General features: G+C 41.8%; 1 protein-coding gene across 3 annotated transcripts in view; it reads right to left on the bottom strand.

The window, feature by feature from the left end:
- dscaml1 (Down syndrome cell adhesion molecule like 1) overlaps positions 1 to 26,900 on the bottom strand; it is a 108,723-nt gene that overhangs the window by 74,586 nt on the left and 7,237 nt on the right. For all 3 annotated transcript variants that reach the window (XR_013627976.1, XM_058080709.2, XM_058080711.2), the window contains 2 exons: positions 17,340 to 17,660; positions 9,004 to 9,150 (listed from right to left, as the gene is read on the bottom strand). Coding sequence is in view for 2 of the 3 variants with exons in the window: in XM_058080709.2 (XP_057936692.2) it covers positions 9,004 to 9,150; positions 17,340 to 17,660 (468 nt within the window). In the remaining variant the exon portion in view is untranslated. The remainder of the gene's footprint in view (positions 1 to 9,003; positions 9,151 to 17,339; positions 17,661 to 26,900) is intronic.

Raw genomic sequence — 26,900 nt, 5'->3', positions numbered from 1 at the left:
AAACACTGGACACCTTTTCTGTTCATGTTTATTTTTTGTGAAGCTATTGTGTTAGCATATCTTACATCTATTCAGCCTGTTCTCTATTCTTTTATTGTTAGAACTTGCCTTCCAAGAGGACGTAATGTCTGTTTTGGTCAAGTAGTTTGGAAAATAAATTACCCGCCAGTGCGACTTATGTATGTTTTCTTCTACCTAATTATGCATTTTTGGCCTTGTGCGACTTATACGCCGGAGCGACTTATAGTCCAGAAAATACGGTATAAGTCGACAACCCTGGGGACATTGTGGGTGAAGTGTCTTGCCCAAGGACACAACAGCAGTGACAGTCCTAGTTTTAATTTTTTTTGGTCTGGACTGCTTGCGGTTTACAGCCATGCATGCCTGCGTGTGTGTGTGTGTGCGGCGTGTGTGTAATCCTGAAAGACCTGCACATGTCTTATGGGAATCTCAGGGCAACCAATATATCCCAGAGAGCCCATTGATTAGCTGTTAATAAAGCATAAAGATGCCATTGCTCACAGGGGAGGACAGAGAGGCCCCTCTCTCTCTCTCTCACACACACACACACACACACACACAAGAACAGCATAGGTCAGGTTAGGTGGTTCTGAACGGAGAAAAAGACGAGCCATGCAAGGCACATTAGCAGAAACATTGCGTCGTATTTGCTGCATTTTAAAAAAAATGCACTACTTCCAAGCTCTTCACGTCTGCATCTCTTCATCTACTACCGGCCCCCACCCCCACCCCACCACCCTCCCTCCCTCACTCGCATGCACATCTTCAGGTCACAGGTCATTAAGTTCGCTCCAGAGGGGATGTGTTGGAACAGGATATCTCTCATATTTCCCCGCCCCCAGTCCACCTTGCAAAAATACACACAAATATATGCATGGCTATAAGGCACACAAAGGCATCATTTTCTTTGGCTCTTGCTGAAGAAAACACATATAATGACATGTGTGGCGCCCCCTATGGGATGAGGTGAAAATGCTTCTGAAAAAAATGCCAGTATACATGCAATACAAATATCAAAGTTTTATAATCACTACACAAATGGCCCTCTGTGACATCACAGAGGGGCAGTTTTACCACGCCTTTTGAAACTGAGTGTTTTGAGCCATCCCAACATCACTATCTGAACCTTTGGCATCGTTTAACACCAGAATACAACATCCTAACTACATTCATAGGTCAGAAAAGTGGAAAAAGCACAATAGGGCTTTAAAGAAAATATTACAGTATTAGGTTATTATATGTTATCATTATTATTATATATCATCAAAACATTAGTGGCTTGTTAACAATAATATTTATTCAATTCAATTTAAAAACACCAATATTATTTTGTGGATGGTTCATTTAAAACATTTATTTGTCCAGTAAAATTTTTCAATGTGATTTTCTTAAACTTAACAATTAAATGTAGTCTTGTCCCATTGTCATGCAACCTATCCTGTGTATCGTCTCATCTTGTGAATTGAGTGCCCCACGAGTAGATGTCCAGATAATGTCCGCATGTGTTAACACTAACCAGTATAGCAGCGTTGGAAAGGTCACATGGGCGTGACAAATCCAAGCTAATACAGCAAACGACGTCAAGACTCCAGTAAACGTCCGCCTGAAACACACACACACTTCTCCGCCATATTTGCTGTGCACTGCCAAGCAACATCAGATATCTGGGCAAAGTCAGCGGGATAATTAGAATAACACATCTCCTCTATTCTACATTATGTATGTCATCTTCACTTACTGGCTGATGTCTGCTACCTCACGGACAAGACCTCCTCCCCCAGCCCCTACTACGCACTCTCACCCAGCAACCTGCAACCTCCAACCTCCCTCTGTCTTATATCTTTTTGTTTTTTTTAAGCAAGTCATGATCCCTATTAGTGATGGATTTGAATATGCAGCTGATTGTGTGAATCCCTCCATCATGTATTTTTCCCCTCCAATTAGTTCCTAAGGCTTAAGAAAGGGATGGGGGGGCAGCCAAGGTGCACAAAGTGAGGCAGAGGAAGAGGGCGTCGGAGGACGTCTGGGTGGTTGATGAGTAATGCACGACGTCAGCTGTGCGCTAGTGATTGGGCTAGCGCGTGCTATCATTAGTGCACATGCTGATGCACACACACAACCAGTGATGATCGTTTGCACAAACGACAAGGGCTGCGGCATAAGGTCAAAACAAACAGGAAGGCTCCTAGACATTCCCTGACCTCTGCGTGCACACACATAAACACACACACACGCACGCGCGCAAAAACACACCTCAGCTTGTGGGCAGCTAATGAATAACTAACTAGTGGAGAGGAAAGGGAGCCATCTTCTCCGAGTAAGGCCAAATGAATTCGCCGAAGCACTATGCAAATGTTCCCTGGGCTAACGAGACTGCCTGCATGATTGGAGTGCCATTGAAATTCTCCTCGTGCACAGCCCCCCCACTCACACTTCCTCTCCCTATCTCGCTCCATCACTCCCGCCATTTTAATCTGCACACTGAACATTCATGTTCTATCTATCCATCCATCCATCCATCTATCCAAAAATCCATCCATCGATCCATCTATCTTCCTGTATCCACCTACAGTAGATCAGCTTATAGCTATACAGTATATCTATTATATCTAATACTTGTATGAATACACTCCTGATCGAATGTTGGATTTCAATTGGATATTGATCAGGGGAACACAGGATGCTCCAAAGGAGTGAGGTTATTCCTCTGTAAGAAGAACATGAAAGGAAAAAGCAGCCCAGATCATGATGGCTCCCTCCACTGTGGTGTATGGAAAGATCTCAGGTGTCAGGTGGGATGTCCTTGTCATGCCAGTATCATTGGAAGCCATCAGGTTCCATCAAGGTTACATTACTTTTCTTCCACCTTTCAATGTCCCACGTTTGGGACATGTCATATCACCTCGTAAATTGCTCATGTCGGGCCTAACCCATAAGTCAATTAATCGACAAAGAAAATAATCGCTAGTTGCAGTAGCTCAATAGTAGTAGTATTAGTAGTAGTACAGTCTTTCAATGAATTACAATGATTTACTCCGCAGTCACCTTGGATGCATATTATACACTCATTACACTGAGTGTATTGGGAGTGTTTGTGTACATTTACAGTGTATCTATCTTCCTGTACCTATCTGTGTCAGTCTATATCTACCTGATGTTGATTTTGGGAACTATAAAATATCCTTTTAACACAAATGCACACTGCAGCCCGATCAGTGGCTGGACACACACACACACACACACACACACACACACACCTACATGCTCAAACAGAGAGTCGCTCTGCACCTGTTCTTTCTGTAAAACATCCAAACACGAGTGCTGAATAAATAACCCGCCTAACACGCATCATTGCCAGGTTCACATACACACACACAGACCACATCCCATAATCACACATCAATAAGTAAACAGCGCCCATTTTCCATCCACAGCAACCCGGCTGCCCTCGTCCCCGCGACCGAGGACAAGGTACAAACTACTCCCATCCAAGACAAACACAGAGATGCTTACTGATCAAACACTGTAGCACTGATAAATGGAGATGGCCCAAAGGAGGGTGCGGTGTGATGCGGGGGCATTAAGCTCTTGTCGGATGCATCTTTAATGACAGTCGCTTTCAAGCCCCAAGCCGCCCTCTTCTCCCATGGGAGGACTGGGGACTGTAAGAAAAACTACACAAAACGCACACACACCTTTATCATGGGCTTGTCCTGAAACAGCAGTCAGTCCATCATCCATTCTATGCCCATTTTGCCACCTGCATAATTTAGCATGTAGCATGCTTTTGCACCACTTTGTCTTTTCTTTTCTGCCGATTTTGCCATTTTTAAACCCCCGCCAACCTAGCGTCTATCTGTTGTCAACTTCCGCGTCTGACGGAGTGGAAGCAAATAGATGATGCTTTGTCACTTTATCTTCTAATAAGTGCCCCTCCAAGGGGGTCCTGGGGGTTGAAGTTGGATGGAGTGTATAAGTGAGCGCATACAGCAGAGTGGCCACAAAATGGAGACCGGGACAGAAGAGGCAGCAGCTGCGGTGACGCTATACCCCACCACAATGTGAGAGGCTGTGTGTGTGTGTGTGTGTGTGTGTGACGAGAGGGATTAAACAAGCCCAATCAATGAATGCAAAAACACGCACAGTTGCTGCACTGTTCTCACCCACAAGTCTCTCTTCACTACATCAGCTAATCAATGCTGATGTAGTGGAGTCCATAACTTAACAAAAATCAATCTACATAACAATCACTCGGTACCCACCTCTCATTGTCGCCCTCTTACGACTTTGTGAACATAGTTACAAATTTAAAGCAGAAAGGTTTGAATATTCTAGCCCAGAACACCCATGCATGCCCATCAATGTGACAATAGAAGTTCCAATACTGTAGTATTATTTTAGTCTCAGTGGCCCCATAGTGTACTGAAATCCAGCTGTGCAAATCAACACAACCTGGACAGATGGATTCTGGATTATTCATGCTACAATGTAAGTTAATATGAGAAACAATATATGGAGAGGGAAGGGGCGATCTCCTCCTGTGATGGACTGAGACAATGAAGAGCAGACTCACATGCCCAGACACCCAGGGCTATTTGAATCAGGTGATAAGCATGTGAAGGACTTCTAAACAAATGGCTATGGTAGATCATATTATAGAACATCATGTGTTGGCACAGCATGGAAATGAAAGACGTCACATAACTTTGAAGCAGTACTAAAAGTACAAAAAAATTTCCCAACACTCAAGAGTAACGTACTGTCATTGAACGGCTCATCAAAAAGTTACTCCCTGGCCGGCATCTGTCTATAGTGGTCCAACCCTAAAAGGATTCATCAATTCTTCAGAGAGACTGCGTCACTAATGTGTGAAATTAGATGCTTTGTTCGGCCACTCGATTCCAAGGAATCAAACGAGGGCAAACAAACTACTTTGTTAGGCACATCGTTTTGCCGTAAGATAACTGTATTGTATATTTATCACAAATATGTCTTTATATGTTTGTGTGTGTGCGTGTGAGCAGCGGTGACGCACTAATATAAATCAGGCAGCGATGCATCCTCACACCTTCCTCATTCTGCCTGCCGGTCTGCACTCGTTACCATGGTGAGCAGATGAAACTCACACCGTTTTAAAGTTGAGGATGGTTACTAATAACGAAGACCAAGCAAAGTTCCTTCAGGCGCATCCTTCAACACTCCCCAGTTGACGAGCACACAAATGATCATTTTCTAACCAGCACACCATCAATTTGAGAACCAAAAAGTGATTAACGACAAGCCCTCAAAGGCGTCTGCCCGCCCATCTATCTGTGTGTCTACCCCCCATGCTCTCTCTCGCTCTCACACACACACACACTTCTCCGTGAACTCCCAAACGCAAACAGATTTGGCTGTCAAATAGTGACATGACACCCAGGCGGGGTCGTCTCGCAGCGAGGGCAGCTGTCAGCAAACAACCGCCTGCCTCTTCATCAAAGCCCGTTCAAAGTCAGCTTTATTGACCAACACGACCGTTTGTGTGACGCGTGTCGTCCTGTCAAGCCTGCACCTTGCGGCATGCACAGCCCCCCCCCCCCCCCCCCCCTTAATGGACAGGGAACCGGTGGAGCATCTTGAGCGTGATCGAAAAGTTGAAAGCTATCCGTGATGGATGGATGGATGATACAGTATGTGACAATAGGAAGGGCCATAGGTTGTATGTGTTCAACAAAAGTGCTGACAAAGGCCATCATCCAGTACAAGGGGAACAAAGATGGGCGCTCATAACACTTTGCATGAGAACAGCCATATATTAAAGGGAACATATTACATTTTAATTGCTTGTATACACATTTGTGGGTCTTTGCAGTGCCTGCCCAAGCATCAAGTGGGACATGACACAACCGAGTATTAACTATTAACAGGAAGGACGTTAAAGCCAATCTGGAAGCAGAGCAGTACATCTCCTCAGGACATCAGAGCAAAGTGGATGCATTTTATTTTGCATTTTATTCACAAATTTCAGTATTGGTCGCAGGCATGTTAATAATATTGTACGCTGTGTACAATATGCAAATAAATTGCATAATATGTCTCCTTGGAGCATATGGACAAGCTGTCACTCTGCAATATTTGGGAGTGTTTTTTGAATATAATAATACCTTCCCACATAGTTGGAGGACTACAATTGTACAAATGTCTGACTATAATGAAGAATTAGGAATAAGCGAAAAAGTAGGAAATCAGTATAGTCGACATTTCAAATTTTCTCACTGCCTCAAGGTTTTTGAAAGTATACTAAATAATAAATCATGGCTGTTTTGTGGTTGAGTATGGCCAATTGCAGGGGTGTACAAATATTTTGACTCGTGGGCCGCATTGAGTTAACAAAATTGTCCGGGGTCCGGAACATATATTTAACACACACACACACACACACACTATTTTATGCTTATAATTTTCCTTGAATTATTTATCTAATTTTATCTGTAAAAGTGTTTTTTTCAGGAGCACCTTAAATATCAGACCACATCAAACTATGTAATTTAATTTTACAATTTAGTTTGGTTTTTTTTTTTACTAAATAAGACATCTGACTTGCAATTCATGTTGCCAGTTTGTATGTTAAAAGTTGAAATACTTGGTGGGCCGAATTGAAACGCGTGGTGGGCCGCATGTGGCCCCCGAGCCGTAGTTTGCCTACCCCTGGCCTATTGTTTTTCATTTTATATCTAAATGAAGCATTTTCAGCCATAAAATGTCTCAATGATCTACAACACAAATACAGTAACTCCTCATTTAAAGGGTTAATTGGTTCCAGACCTGACCGTCATAAGGGAATTTCTGTGAAGAACGATTCCTTACTTTTGTAGTTAGAGCACAGAAAATATGCTTACAACCTTCTAAATATGTTTTTTCACATTATTAGAGCCCTCTAAACATGAAATAACCCCTTTACATTCATATTACACAATAGAGTAGAAATAATAAGCCATTTCAAACATAATAAGACTTGTGTGTAAATGTATTCTGGTGCTAGGGGAGCTGAATGGGAGGCAGAGAAGAAGGTTTCAGACTTACTGCTGCAGTAGTAGCCTGTGTTAGGGATTATTGTGCCTGATGTGAGATAATTTAAACCTGCAATAAAAACCTGTTGTTGCAGCTATCAAATCTGGTGCTTGTGTGTCTCACTGGAGATTACAGTAACATTACTGACACCAGTGTGGAATACTACCTATCATCACAACATCTTTGAATGTGTCTTCTGAGTGCCTTATATTTGTATTTTAGCGCATTTTGCCATTTGTATGCTTAAAAATGCTTAATTTAGACACAATTTTTCTTAAATATGCATATTTTTTACTAATAACAGGCCATATTCAACCACAAAACAACATTATATATTCATTAATATATTATTTGAAAACCGTGATAGAAAGAAGCCGCAAAATTTCAAAAAAGAAAAAATCACAACCATCCGTTGCCAGATCCATACAGTCCTTCTTCTTTTTCTTCCTCTTTCAACTTCTCCCTTTGGTTCGCCACAGCAAATCAATTGCTTCCATCCAACCCTGTCTTCTGCATCTGTCTCTTTCACACCAACTACCCTCATGTCCTCCTTCACTACATCCATAAACCTCCTCTTTGGTCTTTCTCCTACCTGGCATCTCTAAACGCAGCATTCTTCTACCAATATATTCACTATCTCTCCTCTGGACATGTCCAAACCATCTCCGTCTGGCCTCTCTGACTTTATCTCCAAGGTCTCTAACATGTAATGTCTCTGATGGATTTGTTCCTGATCCTATCCATCATGGTCACTCCCAATGGGAACCTCAGCATCCTCATCTCTGCTACCTCCAGTTCTGCTTCCACACAGTCCATGATATGATTTTTACCACATTCCACTGTAATTGATTACGGTTCCATGCAAATTACAGTACAGCTTTTGTGTGAGAATGCTTAGGAACACTTACACTGATCTGAACTGATGTGTGTGTGTGCGCGTGTGTGTGTATTTGCTCTTGCTTGTTCGTATGTTAATGTTTCAGTGAATATGTCCAACAGTGGATCAATAACACACTCCCAGTGAGACCTTACCACACACAGCCTCAATACAGCGGCTACGACACACACACACACACACACTATCAGTCAATCAGGCCGGCCCGGTCTCACCACTCTAACACTGAGGGATCCATGACAAGTGAGAGGGGAATCCAACAGCAAGCCTTATCGATCCAGACTGGAAACCCCCCTCAGGCCACACACACATGCACACACACAGTACAGCTGTGCAGGATCAATAAGTGCTTGGAGTGAAAGACAGGACCAACCCCAATACAAACACACACACACACACACACGCACTTTTGAGAGATGAAAGGGATGCTCGGTATCAGAGACACAGATAAAGGGCAGTGGGAGTGCAGCGTATCGTCTGACCTAAACAGTCTCATCTGACATCCAACAATTTGCCATTGCTCCACGGAGCAAATGTTAACTGTGCTGCACACACACCCTCACATACAGTGCACATCAGCATGAACTGAGTGTGAGAAGTATGTGTCTTCTGGGGCTGGCCATAGTAATCGATGGTGTGAAATTAACTCAAGTAACAGAGGAGTGCACTACATGGCTGCAACCAGCAGAGGTGCTGTTGTCCCAGTCATGGGCAGGGTTTTATGTTGCCGATACCAATCATCCGTGAGTGAAATCAGCCGATACTGATACCGATCACACTATGATCATCATCAACGTGGCAGGGAAGGGACATTTTCTTTTTTTTTTAACCCCACACACATTCATCCTTCACCCTTACTGACAAACAGGATAGACCGGTGACAGGAGATAAATTCATTACAGCAAAGCAAGGAGTGTGAACACCTCATTTCTATGACAGGGTTTGATGTCAAATCCCATTTTGCAATTGCTGACACAAAACCCTGTCCCTTTTTGGCTCCCAGCATACATAGACACTCATTCTGCACAGCTCCTTACCTGGGACAATGGACACCGTGTCTTTCTCCCAGGACACCACGCTGACGTACTCCTGGACAGCAGAGGGGATGAGGCACTTGAAGACAGCGACATTACCCCGCATGGAGCGCTGGTCAGCCACACGGACTGTATATGGCTCCCTGAACACTAGTGCGGAATACGGAAAGAGCACAAAGTGGCCATTAGATAAGATCCACTTTTATTAGTCTCACAGAGGGGCAATGAGCAATACACAGTTATGGGGACAAAGATTTAAGTTGGCATTCTGACAAAATCAGGCTTTCCTATGTGAATAACTGTCATGTCATTCTGTATTTAATGCAGAAAAAGGACATTTGTAAGTTTATCTGAGTTGAAGACATTGGCATTTCAAAAGAAACAAAAAAGCTAACTTATTAAAAGTTCACTCGAGCCTTAGATTCAAGAAAAGTAACTATATGAATGTTAAATCTTCTCAAATTCACAGAGAGGGAGTAGGATATCGAACCAAAAGTGTACAGCACCCTGGCAACCCTCGTGAGAATAAGCGGTAGAAAATGAATGAATGAATATGATGGATGTTTCGACATTGGCTTTTTTGCTGAAAACCAATATGCTGGTATTGTACAACTGGCAACTTCCGATACTGATACAGATATGTGTAACATCACATATCTCTTGTGGAGGAATGAAGACAGCCTTTTTTTATATCAGTATTCATGATCGAATACCAATATCGCATTTTTCTGCTGATATTGGGCCGATAATTGTCGGTAACACTAATTAACGGACATCCGTAGTAAATGTAAATGTAAATGTAAATGTAAATGTAAATGTAAATGTAAATGTAAATGTAAATGTAAATGTAAATGTAAATGTAAATGTAAATGTAAATGTAAATGTAAATTATTTAGTTTAGCGACAACTAACGATTCCTGACGTTTACTGCTGCCTTGTTAGGAAGAAACCAAACAGGCAGGTCTGGTAAACAAACAAGCTGGTATTGTGGCGCTCTCATGTCTGTAGTCCTCCAACTCTACGTCACTGTGAACGTAAGGCGGCCTGACTGGGAGCCACATTGAAGGCAATGCACAGTGAGTGGCCTTTAGCTTTTTTTAAAGAACAATGGCGCAGATGCTTTGAGACGGCGAGGGGCGCGGGGTGGCTCGCGGCTGCCGCAACTGTCACATGCAGGCGCCAGGCATCGGAAACATGCGGGCCTGCGCATGGCACGGCGAGCACGAGGCGGTGAGTTGGTGCCAGGGTGGCGGTGATTAAGACCCAGCTTAATGATGAAAACAGTAGCCCGTAGCTAACCCAATCATCTCCGCGGTTAACTCTGTCACATTTCCAGTTGTTAGAAATGCAATAGAAATTGCAGTACATGTCCGGAAATGAAGTCAAGTAAATTGAATTAATGTATTAGTTTGTTGAAGAGGAGAAACATGTGAATGATACGGGCCAATGAAATTCTGTCCCCTTGCAACTTTTAAGTGAGACAAAGTAAGATGAGTAATACGTAAGATGAGGAAAACACAATTACAGAAATTCAATGGCTGATGCTGGCGAGTGTTCCTGGCATCCTAATCTATCACAGCTATTCAACCAGCTAGGCCTCCCTCCAAAATGAGGACAGTAATGGCTTAACAATGCAAATCACATACACACACAACACAGGGAGAGAAGCCCCGCCCTCCGGTGTGTGCACACTCTCCCCCAGCTCTCCAGTGATATAATTAACGCCTAGCCTGAAGGCCAGTTTCCTTGGTCATTAATAATGCTTTATGCCAGCAACCACTGTCACTGGAACCCAGTGGAACCAAAGGCAACGTCCTTGCCAAATGTTAGAGAGTCTTTCACTTCAAAGTATCTGCACCTTTTGGGCTATCATCTCTTCCACAACAACGCTGGACGGATCTGTAACACAGGCACATCTTTTCTACTATCTTTCTGCATTACTATGGAAATTAAACCTGGGTATACTTTAGACTAGTCATTGTACAGTGTTTAGAGATTATTTAGTGGATGTGATATCCTCAGAAAATAAGTCAAAACGCAGCCATTATTGCTTAAATAGCTGGCAACACAAGTGAGTCACCTCACAGAGAGCCTGTCTACATTGTGTCCAAAATATCAATCCCTTGCCATTTCGTGCTTTGAATTTCGTTTTGAAAACATGTTACCAATCTAGAACAATTTTGATGGGCATGCCACCTGTAGCTGTTGTGAATCATTGGCACAGCTTTGGCTAGCATATTATCAGCATTTTTATAGTGTACCTACATGTAAAGTGTAGCATTTTGACATGTTAGCATGCTAAGTAGCGAGTGCCAAAGCAGCTCTATTGGGACCCTATGTCATGTCATGTCTATTTTTGCAGTTTGGCACAAATAAAATAGCAATGTAGCATGTTAAAATGTTAACAGTTAGCTTGCTAGCACCTTGCAAAATAGCACTAGGTACCAAACGTGCCAAGGCAGTTCTTTAGTATCCCTACATCATGCCATGTGTGTACTGCATTTAGAAATGAGTAAATGCTACCGTGTTAATTAAATTAGTATGCTAGTGCGTAGTAAGATAACACTAAGTAGCGAAAGTGCCAAGGCAGTTCTATAGTGTCCCTACATCAAGTCGTGTGTATTTTTGCACATTGACATCAATAAAATAACAAAAATGCTAACAGTTAGTATGCTAGCACTTAGAAAGATAGCACTAGGTACCAAACGTGCAGCTCTGTAGTGTTCCAACACCATACTATGTGTGTATGTGAATTTAGACATTAGTAAATTAGCTAAAAAGCTAATTAGCATGTTAGCATGCTATCACCTAGTAAGATACATTAAATACTGAAAGTGTCAAGGGAGTTCTTCAGAGTTCCTACATCATGCTAAGTGTGTTTTTAGCTCTATTTTTACAGGCGTTTATTATTTCTAAAAAATGCATATTTTAGCAAATGTTGATGTATTTTTTTTCAATTGGCAAAGTGAAAGACACTGAGTGATGACATGGGCATCACACATCTGCAGATACCTACTGGAGAAGAGCATGCTACAAAAGATGAGGACAGCGTCTCACCACTGCAGCCCATGTTGCAAACAGGTATTTAAATACAGTAGATTTGAGAAGATGCAGAGGATTTGAAAAGCTTGAGTTGAAAAATGTCCACCATATGGATTGCCGCTAGCCGCTCACTGAGGGGTGATGGTGGTCTCTGAGGCCAAAGCAGTTGAGAACCACTACTCTAAAGTATATCCAAGTCATTCCTACGGTGCTGCCCCTTGAGAAAGTATCCTGTTTGATGAAGTGTAAGGTGTGTGTTTTAGGAAATGTTCACTCGTGTGTTATTTCCCTTTCCCCTTTTGTCGCCTGGCCACTAATGTGAGGAGAAATCTCATTTGTAAACAAGTGAACGCTAAAGGACATATAATGGCAATCAAGTCTTGAGCCCAGCTCTTCATCTAAAGCATCCACTGATACCGTCTACCTGCAGATCAATAGTGCGGATCGACTGAGTAGCCTCGGCTGCCGGGGCACGACTAATTCTTTCAATCATTTATTTACTCTCTGATTGACCCTGCTGCCTCTTGTCGATATAGCAGGAAGAATTCCCAATCCCCACTGAGCCTCTCATGGAGTGTTTCAAATCAGCTTGGCAGCTTGTAAACATTTGGTGCAGTGGCGCCGGCCACCACGCCAGATCCAAATCCAGTCAAGGTCACCCCATGTAATGCGAAGCATCCCAAAACTGGGGGAATGCTGCAAAAATGTTAAAATATAAAAACACTATTCTGCCTTTTTGTCTGGATGTCACAGAGCTGTCATACACATGCATGATGTTCTTCATCAACGAATGCAAAGATGCAAATGGCAGCCTGACTGATTTATGTGTAAATTGCACTCCCCCTCATTGCACGCACCGCAGAATCATTAGGATGTTACTGATGCCTGACTATACGCAGCCCGGTTGCCTAGGAACCAGCTAAAACACGGCTCTGGTGCAGGGGGCGCACTGGGAGGCAAGTCCTGTATCACTGTCGCTTCAATAATTAACGCAGAGGAAACCAAATACTGCCTTTACTTATTCATAAAGAAAGCAGCACAAACACAGAGACGAGAAAGGGGAAAAATATAATGAAATGCGGGAGAAATTCATGGGTTTTGTTACTGAACGCATGGAACAGGGAATGCAAAGTCGCTGTCATTGTGTATCATCTTCAGGCCCGCCACAACTTAGTGCAGTGGTTCCCGTACATTCAATATTTGTGGAGGAAAATTGGACCGCCAAGGATACCTGTAGATTTGGTGCTCCTTGTTTGCCCTCACATTATAATGGGACTGTCTGTGTGGCTTGTTGTTACAACTCCGTAGTGTAGATGGCATCATAACTCTGTGGCTGTGCCACAACAACGACATGAACTTTAGCCGATATTTACAAGTTGCCAGAGTTACTCCCCCTTAAATCTGCTTCTTAACAAATGACTTGGTAGAGCATCAATATAGTGAAATATTGGCTGTACAATGACGTGTACGTTATCTTTAACTTTAATCAGCGCACACTTACATGGCGCCACGGATAGACTGGCAATATATATTTTTAAGGAGCCCGTATGTGTTATAACCAACACCCATAAGTCAATAATCTTGTGTTCTGTTGTTAAATAAAGTTTAAAAACGAGAGCTGTCAAAAATAACACATCCTTATGAAGGTAAGGATTTATTTAATTAAATATGCTAAATCTTTTAGCGTAATTAACACATGCGCACCACGGCAAGCCACGTTTCTCTGCCATGACAACAGACGGCGGCACAGTGTGGCTCCCCACAGAGTCCCAGTGAGTCTGATGCTCTTCCATACATCCATTTTCTATCCCGCTTATCCTCATTAGATTCGCAGGGGTATGCTGGAGCCTATCCCAGCTGACTTCGGGCAAGTGGCAGAGTACACCCTGGACTGGTGGCCAGCCAGTCACAGGGCACATATAGACAAACAACCATTCACACTCACATTCATACCTATGGACAATTTGGAGTCGCCAATTAACCTAGCATGTTTTTGGAATGTGGGAGGAAACCGGAGTACCCGGAGAAAACTCACGCATGCACGGGGAGAACATGCAAACTCCACACAGAGATGGCCAAGCGGAGATCTTCCCGATCTCCTGACTATGTGGCCAACATGCTAACCACTTGTCCACCGTGCGTCTGATGCTCTTTTATAACTTTATTGTGACCTGAACCCATCAACCCCAGTTAGAACAATTCCTACATCATAAACTGTATATATCTCCAACTCCAAACAAACACGGGGAGAACATGCAAACTCCATACAGAGATGCCCAAGTCGAACCCGGGTCTCCTAGCTGTGGGCCCTGCACGCTAACCAATCCACCACCGTGCAGCCTTAAAGAAACCAGTATTAGGTAAAGAGACGTTCATGTGTGTCATCACTTAACTTTGTTTACATGTTTTGTTAATTTGGTGCTGTTAATCCATACAAATATAAAATAATATAAAATAAAACATAACCCTCCCCTGTCACTTATCTTTCTTTCAATAAAATGGGCATATCTAAATGTTAATACATACAAATATGAAATAAAACATAACCCTCCCCTGTCACTTATCTTTCTTTCAATAAAATGGCCATATCTAAATGAGAAACTAAATGGGCATATTTCAATCATAGTGTGACATGCTGATTAATCATGATTAATTCAATTGCAAATAATGATTCATCTGATTTAAAATTTTACTCATTTGAGAGCCTTATTAAAAAAGTTAGATCACATCGCCATTTTCTTATAGCCCAAAACAAAAATTTCAGTTTCACCCGTTTACACAGAAACGCTGGGTCTGATTTTTTGAAAACTCGCCCAAGTATTACATGAAGAGCAATTATGCAAATTGGACAATCATGCAAAATAACCCGCAGTGGGGCCAACAAAAGTTGCAAGTGCCAGCATTTTGATTAAGAAGCTTAAAAACACACAAAAAACAAACAAATTCAATGGTGCCTTCGTCAACAATCACATCTTCAACCAAGGTAAAAGTTAAGTTAAATTTTCATTTATCATTTATTTTTCATTTATTATTATTTATAAATTTTATTTATTGATTCAGTTAGAGTAGGTTTCCGCTTCAGTCTGACCTTCTGGAATGGATTAATGAGGCTAAGTGAGGTTCTACTGTATTAGTAAATAAATGTCAGCCAAAGAAGAGGAGAGGAGGACAGACGGAGAGGGAAAAAAAAGGATCTTAACACCTGCTATCTTGGCCAGATACTGCCCGGGGTTTGTGTGTTTAGGTGGGGACAAAAGGGAAATGGGCAATGTCCGCTGAACAGGTGTCCTCATTTCATTTTATTAAGTGTGTGTAAGATGGTGAACATGAAACCCTGGCTCATTGACAGAATGTTTACCATCCCCTCAGTCAGAACAATGATATGGGTCATGAATGGGTCACATGACCCAAAACATAAGGCCGAGGCAACAATGGAGTGACTCAAGAAGAGGCACATCCTGGAGTGGCCTATAGCCGGGTCTCGGGCCTTAATAGCATTGAAAAGCTGAAATCTAAAGCTGCCAAGTGACAGCCTCAAAAGCGTCTGGATTTGGAGAGAATCTAGAAGTGGAACAAAATGCCTCCTGAGACATGCACAATCCTGGGTGGTGTTGGTTACGTATTTATTTATAACCTTTATTATTGCCATATCTCTGTTACAATAAACTAGAAATCTTTCTTTCTATGACCCTAAAATTACAATACTTAGAAGCTTGCATTTTATACCAAATTTAAGCATAACGTGTTAATTACAATTATTATGACCTACAAGGATGAAGAGTCTTGAACCAGTCATGATGTGCTACATATATCACTATATTGACAGTTACTATGGCACACATTGTGTCATTGTATGGTCATATCACCTTGTACCTCAGTACGTGACAAAAAAATTAAAATTAAAATTAAAATTAAAATTAAAATTAAAATTAAAATTAAAATTAAAATTAAAATTAAAATTAAAATTAAAATTAAAATTAAAATTAAAATTAAAATTAAAATTAAAATTAAAATTAAAATTAAAATTAAAATTAAAATTAAAATTAAAATTAAAATTAAAATTAAAATTAATTAGGAAAGCAGGAAGTGAACAAATGTAACAGTTACTGATTGTAAAAGTACCAGATGGAGGGGTAGGATTTAATAAGCTTTGCTTCTTCCTACTCCTTTTGGACATGTGGAACTGTGAACTGATTATGTGATGCATTCAATTGTAATCTGATGCATGTTCAAATGAAATAAAACCATTTCCATTACCATTACCTATAGTATGATTCCACTGCCTTCGAATGAGGCATCTGGTGTCCATTTGGACTCAAGTTAGCAAATATCCCCAATACAAGGGCCATAGGAGGTTGTCAGTAGTACATACACTGTGATATTATGATGCAGATTACTTCATATTCATAATTTTTGTGCCATATCCAATCAAATCACCCATGGCAACTGCAGGTCATGTGTTGAGAAATAATGTATGTATTTTTATTTTGGAGGTAATGAGGTACACACTCATGCATGCATGTGGGTCCTGCTTGTGGCGCTGTGGAGATACACTTGCCTCAGCATTTAATTGATTAATCGTTGCAATTATTTGGGCAGGAAGGTCATTTTAACATGGAGGCTGCCAAGAAGGTCACGCTGAAAAGATGCCCCCCCCCCCTTTGTGTGTGTGTGTGTTTGTGTGTGTGTGTGGTGAGGGAGAGCTTTTGGGGAGTTTTGTTTGTACGCATAGAGAAGTGCTGAGTGTCTCTCCAGGCAGGATCCATCAACACAGTCCAAATTATTTTGGCTCTTTTTTTCCACATGATTCTGCTCACAATGTTCCACGTCTGCAGCTGACTCTCTCAAACCATCCTTGCCAAACACCCCGACAAAGAGCTGGCAGCGACACACCAAAAGCCAGCTTGACGAAAATGGCTATGTGTGTGTGTGTGTGCGTGTGTGGGTGTGTGTGCGTGGTTAGGGGACTTTCCAGTCTGTGGACAGATGGAGAGACTGGGAGACTGCGAGGCAGGAGGCATGCTGGCCTGAGGTAGTGCTTGTGCAAGTGTGTGTGTGTTTGTGTGCAAAAAGTAACACCTTCCCTCTCCCGCTATGACCTTGACAGTGGATGCCGACAGGTCAGCATCACCAATTTTGACACGAAGCACAAAAGTTTGGTTGGTTTGCATTGCAATTTTCCTGTGATGGGTCCCAAAATACCATAATAACTAGTCTGTACCGGTTTGGCACGCTTCTGTTGGGGGACCAACCACTGCAGTGTGATCTTTAGCAAAATGTTTTGTGTCCACCCTCACCTGATTTGATGTGAATGCTGGGGCTCCGGATTTTTCCCGCCTGGTTCTCGGCGGTGCAGAAGTAGTCGTTGTCATGGATGATGCTGTTGTAGGCGGACGGAGAGAAGGGGTAGAGCTGGAGGGTGCCGTTGGCGTGCACGTGGCGGATGTGGGGTACGTCGTAAATGTCGTCTCCGGCAGCCAGGTACCAGCGCAGGACGGCATGGGGGGCGCCGCCCGCGGGGCAGGGCAGGGACACCCCCACCGAGCTGGAGAAGGTCACCCGCTGCAGGGAGGCGTTCACAAAGTACAGCCGCGTGGAGACAACATCCTCACTGTTGACTGTTTGGATGAGAGGAAGAGACACATGGATTACAGGTGGTCCTCAGGTCTCGGACTGTGATGTACGTTGAGCTTTGGTGTAGAGTGGGATCTTACACTACGGCACTCACACCGTATACAGACCACGTGTAGAACAGAAATACAATGGAAAACCTTACATGAAAAAGTCATGAAAATAATAGCCAAAGCACTTTTCATCGCAATACTTAATGTACATACTTATAGCACCTATCCATGGCATATAGCAGCTTTAAACCATACTAATTTAAGATCAATTAATTCAACTAAATCACTGTCATCTAATGCTCATCCCTCTATGAGAAACTAGCATCTTCATAGCATATCTTTTAGGAACAGTGTATTTCCTGGGGATTAACAGGGGGGTCATGGAGGAGGGCAGAGGAAGTCAAAGAAGTGCTGAGCTCAGATTGGCTGGGAGCCAGGAAGAGACGCCAGGAGACCCGGAGCCAGAGAACTCCTCCTCTCAGACCATGATACTTAATTAATCCTTTTTTTCCTGGATTGTGTCAACAGCGGCTGGATTAGCGCTATCTTTTTAATTCTCAACGTCCCTGCGAGAAAATAGGGGGCTGCCCTAGCCACTTGAATGGAGATTGAAATACTTCATATTATGTCAGTTAAGCTGTAATATTCCTCCTCATCAATGGGGATCATTAATAACCAGCCATTAAGTGAAAGACAGATCTTGATAACAACAGTGACAATGAGTGGTTGGGCACACAGGACATCTGTTCCGTACAGATTATCATGTCTGACCAATAAAAACCTTGTACAGTAATCCCTCGCCACTTCGCGCTCTGAATTTTGCAGCTTCACTCTATCATGGATCTAAATTATATTAATAAATCTAAAGTTTTATGTTAAGTTTTATGGTTGAATACAGACTAGCTTTCAGTAAGATAATATGCAGATTTGATGTAATTTTTTGCCTAAATTGAGCATTTTCAAGCATATAAAAGTCTAAATGAACTAAAATACAAATGGAAGGCCTTCAGAAGCCATCACAGGGAGTACTGTCTAGAACCTGGAAGCAAAAAAGTAAAAAACAACAACATAAACAACAAGTAACACAATGCTAACATGTTTATTATGTCATTTGTCATGGTATGTCTTTTTGCGTAAAGGTGACTATAGGGGTGTTATTTCATGTCTAGAGGGCTCTAATAATGTTAAAAACTATGTTTAGAAGTTTGTAAATAGGTTCTCTATACTCTAACTACAAATACGTATATTTTATAAGGAATCCTACTTTTTTGACAAACAAATGACCAAATGAACGCTAATATAAGACGATCAATGTTTATTTTAGGCTGTGACAATGTCAGAGCCAAAAGTTACACTTTAGCTTTTCCCTCACGTAACTATGATGTGTTCAAGTACTGTCAAACAAAGCGCATCTTATCAGCACTTGCCAAAAAAACATCATCAGTGAAGCATACATGTATGCTGTACATGTTACCTCTATTCTTGATTTATGGAGAATGAGATGCATTTTTTTTCAGTAAAAAACACATCAGTCACAAATCAACTCTATATTTTCTGCTATAGTACCGACAGTGATGAATTTGTATGCCAGACGCAGAATGTTAAACCCACATAATCTCCTTTTTACACATTCGCCACACACAAAGTCTATCCACCAAGTAATCACACTACCAGGGGAGGCTGATTTCGGACCTCCCAGAATCTGCGGCGGCATCGAGCAGAAATAGATATCGTTAACAGGACACAAGAGACTTGTTCGGATCAGACACTGAGCTGTAGAGGTGTTTGTATGTGACTGGCAGACGATGAGGTTTGGAGGCAAGTGCGGTTTAAGGCTTGGGATCGTAGGATTTGTAAGTGGGAGGGATGTAACCGTGCATGAATTCGAATTTAGGTACAGAAGCGAACCAAGAACCCACACAGAACACATACACTATATATTTTTATTGTTTGTATTTTGGTAGTTTTCAGTGTTTATGTTTCATTTTAATAGTCAATGGAGCCATTCACGCAAAGCCTAATGTTTTGAGGTACGTACCGAACCGTAATTATGGCATAAGGATACACCCCAAAAGGGGGTCATCAAGCATCACTACTCCTCCGCCCACCTGATAAAACTGGAGCAGATTTTTTGCATTCAAACGTAGCAATCGAGGTCAAGTTCAATCCATCTTGCCATTTGAATCCATGTCAGTCGCTCTCACAGGCCGCTCCACTGCCTGATCTGCACTTTCAGCACCACGGAGAGCACTAGACTGTACTTCTGGGTGATGTGCGCGCACACACGCACAGGCACTGGTGTTGGCAAACTTTTAACAGATGACACCAGTGACCTGCTTCTCTGTGTATTAGGCTGAATGTATCATGACTAAAACAACTTAACCCAGCTATGAACGCTCACATGTAATTCATTTTTTCCAACTCACTAAACTCCCTCAGATTTGTCCATCAGCTGCTGCACTTAGACATGATACGCTTTAAAACGCCATAATCTGTTCAAACATAAACAAGCCTTAAACCATCCGGTGTTGCCATCCAAAATAGAAAATCGATGCTTAAGCAGGAGGGCAAAAAAAACCTGCACAAAGCAACAGCTTATGTATGATGGGGAAGGCTAATCGCTTTGTCCTATGCTACGCTGTGAATCCAGGTCAGTCAGTTCACACACACTCACACGGAATGGAGACCCTGCACAGATTACGGCCTTCAGGGAGCGTGCCAACATAACGACAACATAACACGTGTCCTGTTGCAGTAAACTTACAAAAACAGCAAATTAAAGAAATACGGACCCTGACCCCTGATACGCTGATATGTATCAGAGACAATCCTCTATATTCTTTAGACTAAGACTAAGACTTCTGGCTTGATTTACCATCTATCCTGCTATTTTTATATTTCCACACAACCGGTCGAGACAGACAGCCACCCCACAGAGCCTGGGTTGTGTTCAAGGTTTCAATTGAATGAGGAGTATTTGAATTCGACAAGTCATCAGCATTACCTGGATGAAAATGGGGTGTGCATACACCCAGGGTGACGCAAATTGTTATCAAAATTTTACATATACACATTTTTTTGCAACACTTGACCTCAACAGAATCTTTTATTGCCTCCAGGGAACTCCATCGCACCTCCTCCCATCGACTCATCCACTTATGAACTGTATTTTGATTGCTTTGTTCAAGCATGGATGCCGTGATTACAATATGGAAGGTCAGACCCATTTGAGGTGAAATACCCGCCGGGTGAGCCCATGCCACAGTTTTTCCCCCTGCTTCTATTATTTGTAGTATGTGTGCATTTATTGAAATATATTTGCACTTTTCCCTCTGTTTTTTGCAGTGGATATGAAAATGGACTATGAATATGTATGCTGGAGAAACAAGGATATTGCCCATGGTGAGCCGTTGCATAATGCAGCCTGTTCGGTCTCCCCTCCATCCATTCAGATGCACAAACACAGCCAGTTTCACCATGTGCATAGTAAAACTGCCCAATAAATCCATACATGTGCCATAAATACATTAAGAATGCACATATACATGCAAGAAAGCGGTGTAGCGATACAGAATACATCACACCAAAGCATTGATGTAATACAAGACCATAAAAGGGTAAAAGATACCATCTTGCTGCTCATTGACATCACAATGGCTCCAGATAGAGGCATGCATTATCATTTCTAACAGTGTGACATTTCACTGCATGGCAAGATATATTCATAGTAAGGACTTTATGCAGTGTCAGTAAAACATTAGGCAGCCAGTTCAGCAATTAAAAAAAGGACGATTTCTGCTGCTGAGATGAATGTCAGTTGTGTACAGGCGTACTGTTTTGTTTTGTTTTTTTATTCCCCTCCTCTGAGCTCTGTTAGAGATGTGGTCATAAATCGCTTCCCAGCAAGAAAACACACCCGCAAAGAGGGTGGGGTGATTGTCAGATCTTTATCAAGATGCATCAATCCCTAATGGAGAAGATAGCACTTGTTGAGCAGAAGGGCAGGTGGAATGAGTTGCAGGGGCGTCACTAAGTTCTGAGGACAGGGAGAGGGGGGTCTTAGCCCCATGGAAATGCACAGGATATGAAAAAATGTCATAGACATTAGGAAATCCAAAAAACAAATAACGAACAAGAACTGTCCCACTTTTGGACAGATTGAGTAAAGATACTCAATTGTTTTAATCATAAATTAATAAATGAATCATAGTGGAATCAGCTCAACTCAGTAACCCGCAGTGTGCATCCATAATGTGAGAGAAACACAACTGATGCTGTGCCCCCAAAGGCTGAAGAGAGCACAGGGGACCATGATATTAGCTACTAGCTAGCTAATTAGCATATGCAGTGTTCCTTTATGACTGGAATCTACCTCTTGGCCGCAAAATAACAGAGGTAAAAGACTTGAGCAGAGATCGCCTATATGTCTTTCTTTTTCATTTAATTTATTTATATTTTTTCATCATCAATCAATAAAAAAATTTTTAAATCAATAAAAAATATCAAATTATTTAGGGGAGGCTTAAGAATATTTTAGGGGGACTGGTTTGACGCCACTGGTTTGATGTCTTCCTGTTTTTTTAGAAAAATACTAGGGGCGTAACCAATACATGTATTCATGTGCCCTTCGAATCGGTAAGCATCTGTACTAATCCAATAAAAGATCGAACAAAAGTTCACCCAATAAAGGATGAAATTGGAAAGATGGACGTGCAAAATACTTTTGGGGTCGGACAAATCATTTGACATAGTTATAGATCAATTTTATTTTTAAACAAACTGTCCTTAACACAATAGTAATTTATTGATGGTCCCTACAGCGCCACTTCCTGTACGAGCTCCCTGCACCATGACACAGTAGTCCGGGCACAGAGAGAGGAAACTACCACTGTCGCGATGGAGCCGAATATTCAAGGTCCAACATGAAAATAACTTCACCGCCTTGTGGGTGGCGGGAGTCGAGCAGCAACCAGCTTTGAGTGGCACTACCGCACCTCCCGTGTTGGAGTGTGGCCCACAGTTACGAACGTTATATAGCAAACGGATGGGCCCAATCTCAAGGCGGAGACTGATTTTATCTGATCTTCAAAATACAGCAAATCGGCAGCTGAGGATGGAATTGAGACATGGGCCCATGGACCCAAGGAAGTTGTCATTGACGATAAAATACACTATTATATTCCATATTGCCAGGATGTACGGCAAGTCCACTTCAACAATAAGCTCCATCTTGTTTATCTCGTTAAATGGTTCCAGAACTGACAGTGATAATATACTTGGACAAAATACACAAAACTGTAAAAAAATGAAATTTTTGTGGGGGAGATCCCTTATATATCGCAGTTAACTGGTTCTCGACCTGACAGTGACAATTGAAGTAGGATTCCTTATTTATAAATGTTATAATTCCATACAAAGAGCATAGAAAACAACTTTTTTAACATTAGTTTTTAACATTATTAGAGCCCTATAGACATGAAATAGCACAGCCATAGTCGACTTTTTTGCTCATATTACCCATTATAGTAGACAAAACAAGAGAAAAAACAAATAATACAGAAATTAAACATAATATAGACTCGCGTAGACATTGGGTGAGTCACATTATCACCAAGTACTTCCTGTGGTGGTCATTGTCTAATAAAACTTACATTGCTGACCAATTCTGAACACTACGTATCATTTCAAAGTTTTTGAATGCGTCTTCCTACTGGCTTATATTTGCATTTAATTCATTTATCCACTTTTTTTTGCCGGAAAAATACATAAAATTTGCTTAAATGTGCATATTGTTTGAGTAATAGTGAGATAGGCCATATTCAACCACAAAACAGCAATGATTTATTAAATATTTTTTAAGCTGTGATAGTGAGGTTGTGAAATTTGAAGCATGAAGTAGCATGATAATACTGATGGAAAACTATAATTATTCTCTACAAAAAGGTTTTTTTTCCTCCAGATTGTTAGGTGTCTGGACTGTACTAATCGCATTTACATTATTTTCTATAGTTTTCATACATTTCTGTCGAACAAATTCATAACAAAATGTAAATATGACCTCTATCGGTACCATCTGTTGTAAAAGTGAGCTAAGCACAGGACACACAGATTAAGAAATGTAAGTTGTTTCTTGGTCATATATTTACCAAACTACTTGTTGCTAGGAGGAATTTATAGGGTCTCAATCCTGACTGGTCAAAAGACCGATTAAGTATGTTTTATAGAAATTATAAGAAATACAGCGACATCTGTTGGTAGGGTTGGGGCACTGCCAGGTGAATCTGGCATATTTTGTTTGCTTTACGAGGGATTAAAATGTATGGGGGTCCTAATTCCAGTAATTGGAAGTCTGTGTGTTGCCCTGAAATGAAATCTTACGCGGAGTCTCACCGTGCGTGGCCGACACGCCTGTTTTGTTTCAAGACAAACAAAATGTTCAGACCAGTGGCGTCATTAGGCGTCACTATTGATATTTTTTATTTTTTTTTTAACAAAAAAATCTCTGATAAATTTTATATAATAGGGCAAAAGCAGGCTGGCCTGCTTATTGGCTTGTTGGCTACTTGTTGGCTATTGGCTACTATTACTTGTAGTAGTAGTAGTAGTAATAATAATAATAAGAAGAATTATGATAGTAATAATAATAGGTTAATTCATAATATAATAATGATTATTATTTCATTGATCACTGTCCACTGGACAGGATGGTTGCAGAGCTTAGCAGCGGTTTTGCAGTGTAGATTGTGTGTATTTGTGTAAATTTAATGGTGGCCTAAAACAATTGAGTATCTCAACTAAATAAAAACTACATTCATTCACATCCTGTGCATCTCCAGGGGGCTCAGCCCCCCCTGTCCTCAGAACCTAGTGACGCCCCTGGTTCAGACTGAGGAGATGAGACGACGTGGCCAGATGCTGTGTGTGTGTGTGTTTTCAGCACCATTCACCTGCCAAACACAGCGCTCCAACACTTGACCAATAGAAGGAAACAAGGCAGTGACAGAAGAATAGGAGGCGAGTTCACTTGAGTGACGAGATAACCTGCATGGTGACAAGTCCACCGTATTGAGATGTCTGTTTCTCTCAGAAATGGACAGTTGTTCCTGCATGAAGAACCATCCAATTGCCCCTTACTGTCATGGACTTTGGGGATGCATAATCCACTGTATAATGTGCATGGCCAGGATTAATTGTCCATCAACTGTTATTATCAGTAGTACCTGGTCCTTGTGTTTAGTTGAACAGGCCTGCACTATACAGTGACTCATCCCATAATGAAGTGCTTTTGGGCTCTACATGTGAATACGCATGTGTGAGAACACAGCATGGGTCTACTTGGGAGGGACTGAGAAAGTGCTTTTTAATCATTTGGCTGATGATCAATTGCAGATATGCTTGATTAGTATGCATTATGATTAAGTCGAATCGTTTTGTTTTAAAAAATGCATCAAAATCCAGCATGACATTCAGACTATTCATCTTAAGGTCATGCATGTTGACTAAAACTGGATGAAACCGGAATCATGTTAATTGATGAAATAATCATGGCTTCTGCACACACACACACACACACACACACACACACATTCACACACATTCACACACAGACCTGCATCTCCATCATAGCAGCCGTTTCCCTTCCAAAACACAAAATGATGCTTAATCTCAAAATATATAGTCATTTTGAAACATAAAAGACAGGCTCCGGTGTGGCCTGCCAGGCCCAAACGCACACTCCCAAAGTGGGTTTGATGGCAAACAAACCATCAGGGGAAAAAAGATGAATGTGTCTCTGCACTGGGATGCAGAAGTGCTCATAAATGCTGGATCTATTAAAAAAAAAAAAACATTGGATGATCTTTACAATATTGAATGAAGCAAGCCGAAATCTGTGTGCAATTCTTGCAGGCGCGGCACTGTCATGAAAATACGCAGTAGCCTACTGATGCGTACGCATGCATGTTAATAGATCTGCTTTTGCTGCATATGAGATTTTAAAAAAAAACACAGGGAAAGCGAGAGAGAATGCACCTGGGATGATGTATGCAGTGGAATCGTGCACAATGAGCGGAACATGGCATTGGAAAAAAACAACAACTGACATGGAAGTTTGTGTTCCACTGCGTTATCTCCATCTCTCCCATCTCAGCCACTCTTTCCGCTCCAGTGGCTGTTTGACGCCCCCAGCCCTCCTCCGCATAGACACACACATACGCACGCGCACGCGCACACACACACACACACACATCTATAGACAGGGCACATCTTGGCCAGTCACGGGACGGGGGTGATGTAGAATGTGTATGATCCAAACGCACCTTGTAATCCAATGAAGGAGAAACAACAAAAGTCCTCACAGCCTGTGTGGCAGAGGGCACTGCCAAGGCCAAAGATGGGGACCACAGGCATCAAACACACGTTGGACTTTTTGGACAAATTGAATGCCAAGTGATTTTTTCCCCTTCGAATGCACTGCCACTTAAAGTGTGCGTAAAAACAAAACACTTAATAAATAAAATGAACGGGTGGTTGATTTTCCCTCATATCACACGCCTTCAGAGGCCGACACCTCATCAATTACAACTCTTTTATATTTTAAAAGGAGAAGAAGCACGAAGCTTTCCGTCTGAAGCGTTTCAGAGCGAAGCCAATCAGTGAAATCTGGAGCCCGAGAAAATGGAGGATGAATAATTAGAGCAGGGCAGATAACGACTGCATCTGCATGCACTCAACTCCACTCTCTTTGCTTTGTTTCATCGACAAACTAGCCTGTTATTAAAAAGCATCATCGTCTTACAAGTATCCCACTGAGCACATTATCTCCAAAAAAATTCATTCAATTATCACAGCAGCACCCCTCACACCTCCCATAAAAACGCAATGACCCCCGTGTTGTTGTTGCATACAGACTCGCTGGCTTTTACGCGAGAATTTAGACTTTGTTTTATTCAAAATAACTGTTTAGAAGGGCGTTTTAATGTGGAAGCATCTTCCTCCGGGTCACCACAACCCATTCAATGCTCTTCCCCGTGGGGATAAGGTTGTTAAAACGTGCAAAAATGTATGAAAGTCCTTTGACCCGTTGGACGTCTGCGCGCAAACATCTAAAAGCAGAGGGCACCGGGGAGGCCATTCACACCGTGCGCTCCGAGGGTGATCTGTATCCGTCTCCCCTCTGCTTGTTCAACATCTCCCATATTCAGACACCCGCTAGAATTCATTAGGCAAAACAAT

Source organism: Doryrhamphus excisus, linkage group LG8 (assembly GCF_037039965.1).
Source record: "Doryrhamphus excisus strain RoL-2023G ecotype Guam linkage group LG8, RoL_Dexc_Guam_v1.1, whole genome shotgun sequence".
Lineage (NCBI taxonomy): Eukaryota > Metazoa > Chordata > Actinopteri > Syngnathiformes > Syngnathidae > Doryrhamphus > Doryrhamphus excisus.
The sequence above is the reverse complement of the archived record's forward strand: the minus strand, read 5'-3'. Positions and strand labels throughout refer to the sequence as shown.